The sequence below is a fragment of the Bos grunniens genome, chromosome 29 (genome assembly GCF_055505025.1).
Source record: "Bos grunniens cultivar Pamir isolate PY7600 chromosome 29, Bosgru_T2T1.0, whole genome shotgun sequence".
Classification (NCBI taxonomy): domain Eukaryota; kingdom Metazoa; phylum Chordata; class Mammalia; order Artiodactyla; family Bovidae; genus Bos; species Bos grunniens.
The window spans coordinates 14,813,704-14,825,825 of record NC_141193.1 but is presented as its reverse complement, the minus strand read 5'-3'; the positions used below and the strand labels follow the sequence as shown (position 1 = coordinate 14,825,825).

General features: G+C 44.8%; 1 protein-coding gene across 4 annotated transcripts in view; it reads left to right on the top strand.

The window, feature by feature from the left end:
• The window catches only part of APLP2 (amyloid beta precursor like protein 2), a 62,584-nt gene that overhangs the window by 22,884 nt on the left and 27,578 nt on the right, over positions 1-12,122 (top strand). For all 4 annotated transcript variants that reach the window (XM_086383128.1, XM_086383127.1, XM_086383125.1 and 1 more), the window contains exons 2-3: positions 10,658-10,831; positions 11,676-11,799. In XM_086383128.1, the coding sequence (XP_086239254.1) occupies positions 10,658-10,831; positions 11,676-11,799 (298 nt within the window). The remainder of the gene's footprint in view (positions 1-10,657; positions 10,832-11,675; positions 11,800-12,122) is intronic.

The following is a 12,122-nucleotide window of genomic DNA, read 5'->3' as shown; positions in this document are numbered from 1 at the left end:
CAGTAGTTCCACCCATTAAATTCTGAGGGAAGTTGTGTCCTTACAATTTAGAGCTTGTCCAAATGGCCAACAATGTGCGTAAAATAAAAGCTTATTTTGAGACCCATCACGTTTGAAACTCAGCAACCTCACACCTTTTCCCAGGAGCCCGTGGGAAGCTGTGAGCCACTGACACGGGGTCAGTCAGGAAGGAGAGAGGCCTGAGTGGGGAACAGGAGAGAAGGGAGGAGTCTTCAGGACGGTTGTGGTCGGAGCCCCAGGAGTGGTGGCTGTGCTGGGTCTCTCCTGGAGAGTCATCCGCACGGGAGAAGCGGTAGGACGCTGTGCGGTCTTCCTCCGATCTTCTCTGCATATCTTCCTGACAGACGGAGTGCCAGCCATCACTGTGTACACACTGTCGTGTCTGACTCTTTGCGACCCTGTGGCCCGTCAGGCTTCTCTCTCCATGGGATTCTCAAGGCAAGAAGACTGGAGTGGGTAGCCATGCCCTCCTCCAGGGGATCTTCCTGACCCAGGCATTGAACCCGTGCCTCCTGTATTGGCAGGCGGGTTCTTTATTGCTGAGTCACCGGGGAAGCCCGCCAGCCATTGGTACAGGGAAGTAAAGAAGAGATGGTCTTGCTGAGCCTGAGGAGGGTAGATGCCTAAGGGAGCTGTAACCATAGTACCTTCTTATGTTATAATCATGTAAACAGGAGATTGATTTAACCAACAGGGCACAGGGAAGCCGGGTGGGGGCGGGGGGGGCGGGGTTGGTGAGCAGAGAGTCTGGTCGTTTGAATTCAGCCCTTTTTAATAGAAAGTTGATGGAGAATGTCTGGACTGAAAAGGTGCAGAGGGACCCTTGTCATTTAGAATCAAGCCGGCAAATAGTGGGAGAAAGGGCTGCGAGGGGTGCCCCCCAGGAGGACCCGCCTTGGGGTGGAGGACTCCACTAGGAGCCGGCTGGTGGTGGCTTTTTGGGCTAGGCAGCTGGACTCACGTGACAATAACATTTTAAAAATGAAGCCTTGTTACACTGCCTGGGTTTCTTTTTTTCATTTAACTTGTTCATTCACTATATATGTACTGATGTGAAGACCAGCACAGTATTCGTCATAGAAATCGCCACTGAGCGGTATCTGCTAATTCTTATTAGTTTAACTAAATGTCTTCGCAAAAAAACCAAGAGCACAGGTTTTAGAATCAGACCGTCACCTCCTTGGGTGTCAGTGATTACCTACTAGGTTCTAGGTGCTGCTTGCAGATGCAGTTAGAGCACCCGGAGAGCCCCCCTTCTTGCCCCCAGGAACCTGCATCCTATTGGAGGGTGGTTTTGGATTGCTTGATGGGAAAATAAAACAACCAACAGGTTGGGGCCTGTCCTTGGGAAGGGCCCCCAGAAGGAGGCACATTTGAACCGGGTCCTGAGAGGTGAGCTGCGAGGCAGAGACCCTGGCCTGTGCCCAGAAGGATGATACCCAGTGCCTGGTGGGGTGATGGAGGGAGGAGGGGGCAGGTAGCCGGGGTCATCCAGAGATGGACTCTGGGAACGTGAGAGTGTGTGCTGTGTTCTGCCTGGAGCTGGTTCAGATGCTGTGGCTGGAGTGGATTGCAGAGGGCGGCATGGACACTGGCCCCAGGGCCCACCTGACCACTGGAACACGAGTGCTTTTGTGCTTTTCCTGGTGGGGAGCATTCACACAGATGTTGATACCCTTTTTATTTATTCTTTTTACTCATGTGTGGCTTTTCCTGCCCTCCTTCCTGCATTTATTTAGTGGTTAGGTGGCTGGCACCCAGGAAGGCTAATTAATGGCAGAGACAGCAAGCAGTAAACATACTGACTAGCCGCTCATACTCGCTTTATTACTTTATTTTTTTAAATTGCTGATAATTACAGTAGTGCTCATGGGCATGGGTCCCAGACAGGAAGAATTACTGTCTGCAGGCAGACCTGGTGTGAGCTGATAATGCTACATAAATCATGGAGGAGATGGCTTTCTGACTTGCTTTGAACTTGGAGAGGATGGATCTCTCTCATATTTGTGTTATTTTCTCAGCTGTTTTAACGGACTTTAGAAGTTAGAGTGATTTGTTATATGAAGATTAGTGTGTGGTTGTTGCTTGACCTGTAAACACTGACATGTTTCACAGAATCACACGTGGAAATTGGCATTTTTTGTATTTTCAAGTGTGCGTTTCCTCTCCCTGCCTTGTGCAAGTCATCCTGGCAAATTGTCTTATTTTCTATCTGTAAAGAATTTCTGCCCTTTCCATTCAGCATCACAGAACCTTAGAAATAAAGAGCGAATGCTTTGTTTTTCATGGGATAGTAAAGCTAAGAAAAAAATTTTGGTTAAGGTTGTCAGTTCTTAATATTAAAGAAGGAACATATTTTTTAAAATAGACTACCCATTTCCTACTGCTGTCATCCTATGAAAAATGATTTAAGACAGAAGGTAGAAAGAAGAGTGCCTTAGAACTCAGGACAGTCACTTCTCAAGTAGGGCAGTGAGCAGCTAGCGCCATCCACATTCACGTGTGCACCTGCTCGCCAGGCGTCTCTTACTTGCATGAGGACCGTGTTACAGACTGCAGCAGCCCTCGACAAGTGTTTGTGAACCCCCTGCCTTCAAACACCAGGAAAAACTGTCCTGAGTGTTTATGTGGGGATGTTTGCTGCTGCATGGATTTGTTTGTTATCTTTTCCCAGTTACTTAAAGGAAAAAAGATCCAGTGAAATCAATTCCAGTATCTGACATTGACCGATCACGTTTGTGGTTAGAACATCTTGAAGTCAGAGCATTGCAGCAAGAGCTGACATGTTGGATAGTTACCCATTTTAAGCTTGGTAAAATCACTAAGTATTTATTTTAGTGAATTAAATCTATCTGAAGAATAGAATTTATTAAAAGAAGTATGATTTATTATGTTTCAAGTATATAAAATACTCGAAATATGCCTCCAAATTACCTTATTTTTAATGACTGACCTAATGCATTTAAAATACACAAAATACTAGAAAGCATCAGATCAGTTAGAAGTATGCTTATAATTTCTGAGAATATTGCCAGGATTGTGCTCGCCTATGCCACAGAAAGTGCTCCATTGTTTGTAGTGTTTCTGTCATCTGTGAGTCCATAAGAATGATTTGGAGTGAACACATTTAATGAATAATATTTAATCTTTGTACTTCCTGGTGTTAGTAACTTGAAATCATTTCAGTCTTTTAAGGTTTAGGAAACATGCCTATTCCCCCACCCCTGCCAAGCCTGCCTGGGCTGTTTGTCTCCCAGGCCCTTGGTTGCTGCCTGGGTAATACTGGCCAGTGATTGCCAAGGGGAAGGCCAAGTTCACACCATGGAGATCGTCTGATGTTACTATTCACACTCCACCATCCCAGCTTTCTGAGCTCTGCAGGTCACAGCCTTCAAAACATGACGGGTCACTGCTTTGCTTGGGAATCGGGCAGATTTTTATGTAGTGAGGAAGCTGTCTTTTGCAAGCTGCGTGTCTCATGTGTCAAGAGTTACAGGAGCGTGGACTTTTGTCTGCTGTAATGGGAGCCAGAGCTGATACCACGGGTGTCATTTATTGAAACAGCTAACATTTGGGTAACGCTGTATTTACGTCGCCCGAAAGGGATAACTGGGGTCGGAAGAGAATAACCTCCACAAGGCTACTTAGCCAGTTAACTCAAGAGAACAGCCCTCAAGATTTAGGGAAATAACATAGTGTCCTTTTGATAGGAAACACATTCATCTTGACCTCACTTTGAGCAGGAAGCCAAACCAGAACCGGGAAGCCAACAACCCCGGTGCTTCTCTTTTTCTATGGTATCCTAGTACTAAATCATCATGTGAACCTGTGATGACTGAATTCCCTCAAAATAAAACATGGAGCGTGGATGCAGCCCACTCTGGTGTGTCCAGATTTCAAAGGTAGAAAAGGAAGGTGCCATCTTCACCCCATTTCATGGATTTGTGGGGACGTGACTGGTCATGTGGTACACCCGTGACTTAAGCCCCTGTTCTTGTAGCCTGAGAGAATGATGCCTTCAAGAGCCAGCCGATGATAACAATGCTGACGTTTGAGTCAGGAGTTTTGCTTAGTGCTTCTTTGCATTCTCTTAATTTAATCCCACAAGAGGCCTGAGAGGAGTAGTGTGTCAGTAGCCCTATTTTACAGATAAAGTTTAAAGCCTGATAATATTAGCCAACACTTGAAGAACTCCTATGTAACAAGCACTATTTCAAGCACTTGATGTGTGTGAAACTCATTAAACCTCAAAACATCACTATGGTGTCTAGTTATTATTGTCCTCATTTTATAGACAGGAGACTGGGGTCCAGGAGGTTACTTAGGTAACCTCCCAAATGTGGGACAGCTCGTCAGTGGTGGGGCCAGAACTCAGTCACACTTCGTCCGCCCTGTACAGCAATGCTCTTAGCCATCATGTCATGCACTTGCTCTGGGGTCAGGAGATGATGGTTGGAAAAGCCATCGTCTCTAGGACCTCTGTACCCAAGGGCGTCAGTTTTGTAGAGTTCCTATTTTATTATGGGCAATTGGAAAGAAACACAGGAACCTGTAGATAATTTGTTCATTTGAGAATTCTAAATGCATAAACACTGTTCTGCTTTTTTTTTTTAATATGTGAAAGTGTTTTCTGTATTTCAGTAACTTTATAAAAGACTATTAGCTCTCATCTCTGAAACACTTAAAGACAGACCGCTCTTAAACCTTAATGCTTGCATCCTTCCCAGTGTAGCCCAGATGGACAGACCACCACGTTCCTGTCAAAAGCCTTGGAGACATTCTAAACTGCTTTCAGTCTTGGAATTGATACCTCATCTATACTTGAATATTTAGAGCTCTAATAAAAGCAGGATCATTTGTATAAATTACTGCCTACGAAAATGATACCTGACAGCTGGCATATGTCAGTGGAAGAAAAATGGCCTTTTACATTTAGAGTTCTTCCGCCTAGCCTAATTCACCAGTTTCTAATTAGAATTAAGTCCAAATGTTAAGAAAAGGGAGACCGAGGATTTTTAGCTGGTGTCATGTAAACTCCCTTTTAAGCGCAGGCTTCTCTGTTTGTTTCGAAAGCTGGAAAATGCTCAACAAGAATTCTGCTATTTTATTAAATAGTAGGTTAAAATGTTTGAAGCCTGGAGCTTTTTTATTTTTATTTATTTATTTTTGGCCCCACTGGCTTTTTGTCGCGGCACACAGGCTGTGGGTTGCTGCGCTCAGACTTCCTCTAGTTGCAGGGAGCAGAGGCTACTCTCCAGCTGCAGCATGCAGGCTCCAGAGTGCAGGCTCGATAGTTGTGGAGCACGATGGGCACAGTTGTCCCATTTCATGTAGGATCCCAGTTCCCAGACCAGGGACTGAACCTGGGTCCCCTGCATTGCAAGGCAGATTCTCAACCACTGGACCCCCAGGGAAGTCCCTGGAGCTTTTTTCAATTGAAAGCTTCACTCTTGCTGGGGAAGACGTAATTGGGGCATCAGACAACAGTCACCCTTTGGACAGTAATAGAAGTGGGGTCTCGTACACGTTAGGTTGTGGGCAGGATTGTAGTAGTCCCCCCACTGGAGAGAAATCAGATATAATGTATATACACATGGGGTTTTACTACATTATGGTGTGTTCAGAATAAACAGTTTTTCAGGTATTGGGCCTGCTTGATTTACTTGCTAGTTGTCCTGCCAAAATGTTTCATTTCCTTTTGACAGATTGAAACCTTGCAGTCACAGTCAGATTCAGGCAAGTGAGGAACAGAATTAAAAAAAAAAAACAAAGCTGTTTTATTTTGAAATAACTTTAGAGTATTTTAAAAGTTGCGGAAATACTAGAGGGAGTTCCCCCATACGTTAACACTGTTTTTCTCTTCATATTAACATCTGACATAACCCTTGTGCAGTTATCAAAGCTGGGAGGTGGACCCTGGTACAGTGCTGTTAACTGACTCACAGGCTGTGTTCACATTCGGCTCCAGGTTTCCTCCAGTGTCCTTTTCCTGTTGTAGGATGCTGTCTGGGCTCCCACGTTGCATCTGTTTTTTTTTTGTCTGTAGCCTCCAGTTCAGGACAGCCATCGGTGCGTCTTTGCTCATCTGTCCTCTTAATGTGAATTATTGCTGGAGACCACTTGTGAAGTCATTTGTCTTCCCTTTTGTAGTTAATGTATTGGGGCAATAACCTTGAAACTATGGATTTTGTTAAACTTTGCTCGATTAAGTAAATCTTAGCCACAGGTATGTGGACACAGACTTAAGTCATTTTAATTTAGGAATCGTGAAGTGCCATTCAGAACTTGAGCAGACAGAAATGAATACAGGATCTTCACATCCATGAGTAGATTGTCATTTACTGACTTCATTTTTTAAAAAGTGTCTTTGAGTAAGAGTCTGTCTATGTCACGCCTGTGCAGTGGTAAGTAGGCGCTGCTTGTTCAGTGCTATGATGGGAGCTGAAGCTGTGTGGCCCTGGACCAGACCACGGGAGCACTTCCTGTGCCAGGAAACAGACTCCCTAAGGAACAGGATAAAGCCCTGCTCTCTGAAGGATGCTCCCTCCATGGCAGGCACTCTCAACAGAGCCTGGAGCCAAATCAGATCCTGGGGCAGTAGCTTTAGTGAGGAAGTAATGGATTACCTGTTTGCTTTGGATGGGGGAGCAGTTTTGTGAAGGGAGATGGGGCTGAGGTGGGCCCAGGAGATGCTTCTCCTGGGGTGATGACTAAAGACCCTTGATCAGCATTAGGATGAGATTTCTGTTTGTTCCTATTTGTTTGTTGCTTTAAGCCATTTCAGGTTTTCAACCAAGTTACTAGAGCACTTTTAACCAAGTTGAATTTCCATCCTCAGGTAGCTAAACTCTTTTCCTGAGCCAAATTAATAGAATGGGATTTCTTATTAAGAATGAATTATTAAGTAAAGTGGAAGTGCTGGGCTAGGAAAGCAATTGATGCAATTTGTACTCAAAGCCTTGAAAGTGCTGCAGCATGCACAGATCAAGGGCCAGCCACAGCGCCCTGGCATGGGGCATTCATTTTCTCTGGCGGAGGATTCCAGGTTCACAGGATGTCAGAAGTGCTGACTTGGCAGCAAAATCCCATTTGTAACATGTTAGATTTAAGAACCAGATTGATTTATATGTTGATGTAATGGATCAAAGCACAGTGTATGCTTCAGAAAATGGAGAGCACATTAAATAAGAGCATTTTCAAAGGAAAAGCACAAGCATTACAGGAAAAACAAAAAAACAACAAAAAAAATCCTGTTGTACTGTAGGTAAGGTTAGGGTATGTTTGATTAGTTGATTCCTGGATGCGGTCCGCAGAGGCTTTTTATATTCCAAATGATACCTTCTTGAGAGTCTCTGATGACCACAAGGATTAATCTTTCTGAACTCAGAAGTGAATCACGGCAGCATATGAGCTGTCTGGACCGATTCCAGTTGCCCTCCTTTTCCTTGGTGTTATCTGATGTGAGGAGCTGTGGCTGCAAGCTGCTGCTTCCTGCTGCTTTACCCTTGGGTGTTTGAGATCTTCTTTGGGGAAGATGCTGTTGACTCTCTCTACACAAAGATTAAGTGCACTTACCACGAGTGTACTGACCTCCGTGGTTGACCCGTAAACTGAGCATTCATACAGTCAGAACCTTTGTGGTCTTTCAACCAACAGCCACACATGGACCATCATCTGCTGTGTGATGGGCATTTGCCTCCATGATCTTGACCACGCCCACTCTGTGGCCTGGGTGAGCTCACGTAACTGACACTGCTTCTTACCTATATTCATTTTTGGAATATAAGAGGCAAATGGCTTCCCTCCCTTGCCCCTGTACTTCTGAAAGATAAGATACCACCCCTGAGATCCCACCCTGGCATTCCACTTGTTTAATATTAGAATATACCATTTTTTGAGATGGGAAAAGTGTTTATATGCATGCAATTATTACCAGACTACAACTTAAAAAAAATTTTATTGCTCAAAAATATTCTTGTCCTTTTTCCCAGTTGTTATGGATAACCACGAATCTGATTTCAGATTTAGCCATGTTGTTGTATATATCCATAAGTCTAGTCCAGAATTTAGAAACTGTTGCTCAGCATCTTTCATGTTTAACCATAGTAGTTCATTTGTAGCAGGTTTAGGAAATACTGGGCTTCCCAGGTGGCATGGTAGTAAAGAATCCACCTACGGTGCAGGAGACGTAAGAGATGCAAGTTTGATCACTGGGTTGGAAAGATCCCCTGGAGGACGGCAGGGCAACCCACTCCAGTGTTCTTACCTGGAGACTTCCATGGACAGAGGAGCCTGGCGGGCTACTGTCCATGAGGTCACAAAGAGTTAGGCATGACTGAGCGTCTAAGCCACTAGGAAATACTATTTCCTGACCCGTTGATGGTTTATTTCTGTCTAAGCTTTTGACGAGTTGGAAGGAAGGAATTTGCTGAGAATACTGGTTTCAGTGCAGAGTGCATCCTGGGGTCTGCTCCCCTCTGTCTCTGTATATACCCCCTTGTGTGCTGCATGCTCATTTTCCTTCGCATCATAACCCAGGTTACTAGCCCTGAGCCTTAGTATGGCTCCCAGAAGAAGAAGGACCAGTACAAGAGGCATTTTTTGTGCGTATCTCCAGCTATTGTGAGAATTAAGCATATTTCTCTTATGCCTCTTTATACCTTTTAATGATCTATTTGAGCTAAATGCCACTAGGGCAGTGGTCCCCAACCTTTTTGACACCAGAAACCAGGGTGAGGGGGTGCTTTTGAGATGATCCAAGCACATTTATTGTGCACTTTATTTCTGTAATGACATCAGCTCCACCTCAGATAAGCAGGCATTAGATACTTAAGGTTGGAGACCCCTGAGTTAGGGTACTACCTGTGCATTCTTTCCCCAGGTACCTTAAATATTTTTTTTCTTTCTTTGAAGTAGACAAGACTTAACTCCAGTATGTAGCTTCACAATCAATTATTCTGAAGGCATAGTTATTTGTCTTCTACTTTAATAAATGATTATTCCTCACAGTAGGGCAGCGATCTATTCTACTTAATAAAGTTGCTGACTGTTCTCTTTATTGGATCTCATTGAAGTGTTTCTCAGCCCTGATTGATCTTGGCAACATTTTAGATCCAGATTAGCTTTCCCCCCACTATCGAGCAAGTGTTCATGCTTCCTTGTCTCATGCTAGTGGAAAGCAGGCTAATTTTAATAAGCTGCAAAGCAAAACTTGCACAGGTGGTAAGTTGGTCCTGGAAAATGTGGTATTTCAGAATTTAACGTAGGCTTCTGATTGGAAGGACCATTCAGGTCTGTAATCAGTCCCTCAGCACAGATCAAGGAGACTTGGCTGGAAAACACGACTTTCTGTATATTTTAAAAGCCAAATCTGTTTTCTCCTGTTAATAGGAAAACCATTTAATATTAATGCTCTTTGCTCTTTTTGAAAAGGTCATAATGGACCATATAATCTAACCCGACCCTCAAGTTTTCACGTTTTTAAAAAGATGTTTAATTTCTGTTTTGAAAAAATCTTTATATTAGGAGAGACAACAAAACTTTATTGTGGTTGTCGCTGTGAATATTGGTGTATCTGCAGACGCAGAGATGCCTGTGTTTTTTTCTAGTGCATGAGACTGCAGGAGCTTCATCATACCTAAATGTTTTTTGTCACCTGTAATTTGTGAGCTGTTAATGGCTACAAATAGCTGGGGTTTTTTTTCCTAACACGAGATGAAATTGTTCTTGAAGTCCCTTTTAGTGTTCCCGTTTCATGTATCACACCCCCTCACCATCATCACCGAGCCTTTCCTGTCTCCCAGGGGTGTCTTACCCGAGCTACTGTTATTTCTCCAGCTCCTGAGCCATTCCCATGCATACAGAGAGCATCAGAGCTGCGTTTGGAAATATTAAGGCTATACTTAAAATGCTCAGCACTCCATCCTTCCTTGGTCTAAGGATTGTCCAGTCTGGACCCTACGTGCTACCCACCTCCCTTAGGGCCTCAGCAGACTCTGAGTCGACACTCCCCACACAGATGCCCAGTGTCACTCTTTGGGACACTTCCCCAGTCAACCTCCTTCGCAGGCCTACGTCACATCCCTATTTTGTACCGTAGGCTCCTTCAGCTCTGCATTCTCTTCCTCCTCAGGGTGTCTGGGATGGGATCACACTTTCTGTGTGAGGGTCGACTGTGAACTAGACCGTAAGCCCTTGCAGGCAGGGAACGTAATCTTTGGCTCGTCCTTGCGTGTTAAGCATTTAGCATGCTGCTGTGCAAAGATAGTAGCTGCTCAATAAAATTTTGTTGTGTGAGTGAACTGAATAGAAAATCCCTGGAACTTCTGCCATTCTGTACTCTGTGGCTTGGTGTGTTCCGGGCTGGGAAGTAGAATTGCTTGTGTTGGAGGGGACTGCAGGCAGATGATCTGTTCCCAGGTCAGAAGTATCCAGATGGTGGAGAGGGGGTTACGTTTCTCACCCACCTTTCTCTCGACCGTAGACGTCCAAAGCTCTTTTTTTATTCTGGCTTTGTTCCTGGGAAAAGGATTTGTTTATGAAGAAGAAATAGTAACTAATGAAGAGTTTTTAAAGGTCAGTTGTACTGTCACTGCTGGCTCCAGGGAGTGACCCTGTAATTGTTTTCTCTCCGTAGGCCCTCGCAGCCAGCGCTGGAACAGGATTCGCTGTCGCCGAACCTCAGATTGCAATGTTCTGTGGGAAGTTAAACATGCATGTGAACATCCAGACTGGGAGGTGGGAGCCTGACCCATCGGGCACCCAGAGCTGCTTTGGCACAAAAGAAGAAGTTCTCCAGTATTGTCAGGAGGTGAGCGTGCTGCCTGAAGCTTAAAGATGCTTTTCTTTCTGGGTCATGTGTGAGCCTATTAACCTTAGAAATAGGTGCTCTGTCATTCTCCTCTTCTGACCTAAGACCAAGCTTGTAATGACCAGGCAGCAGGCTTTTGTTCTGAGTGTGCGCCTGGCCCAGGCGTGCTGCAAGCTCTTGGGTCTTTCCAGAAGGAATACTGCAGGAGTTTGACCGGGGCCATAGAGATGCAGCCCTGGCTTCCCACGTGTCACAGGAAGACGTGAAGCAGGCCCAGTGTCACATGTGTGCTTGTGTTTTGCATTTGTAGGTTGTAGCCAGGAGCCACCAGTATCGTAAGGGATTCTCTCAGGTCTGATTGAACAGACCTTTCAGGTCAACACTTGATGTAGAAAAGGATATGAGATGTTTTAACTTCTTGCCAAAACTAGCCTTTGGGGTCAGGGCTGGAATATTATTGTATAGTTTCATTAACAGACACTTCCATAGACTTGCCTTTCGAATGTTTTAGTTCATGAACTCGGCTATTTACGCATGTCCTGTAAGTGGACTCAATACCTAATAGACTCGTTTCGGGGTGAAAACTTGCTGCTTCTGTAGGTCCTTTTAAAGAGAAGATGTGTTAGAAGTGTACCGAAGTCTGCCTGTCGAAAGAAAGCTAATGGTCACAGAATGTCTGTACTTGAGGAGGAGTTCAGCTGGAACCAGGCAGCGGAGGTGTCTTCACCTTTACAGAGGACGATGGCGAAGCTGAGCACACAGACCCTCGCCCTCACTTGCCCAGCAAGTGTCCGTCTGTTATGGACAAAGTCCGTTTACCGTGCGTGTTCCCTGTCCCTTGCAGATGTATCCAGAGCTACAGATCACAAATGTGATGGAGGCAAACCAGCCGGTCAGTGTGGACAACTGGTGCCGGAGGGACAAGAAGCAGTGCAAGAGCCACATCGTGATCCCATTCAAGTGTCTCGGTGAGCATCCTGGGGCCTCTGGGTACCGCTCAGGGAGTCAGGGTCCCCGGTCTCACATTTTCTTTTCTTTTTGAAAAAACATTTTTTTTAAACTATAAAAATATTTTTAATTTTTATTTTTTGGCCATGTTGCGTAGCATATGGGGCCTTATCTCCCCGACCAGGAATTGAACCCATGTCCCCCTGCATTGGAAGGTGAAGTTTTAACCACTGGGCCGCCAGGGAAGTCCCTTACATTTCATTTTCACTTGGCTCACAGTGAGATAACTTCACCTGCTAAGAAGCCAAGGGCTGTAGGAGTTTACTGGGGACCTTTGGACACT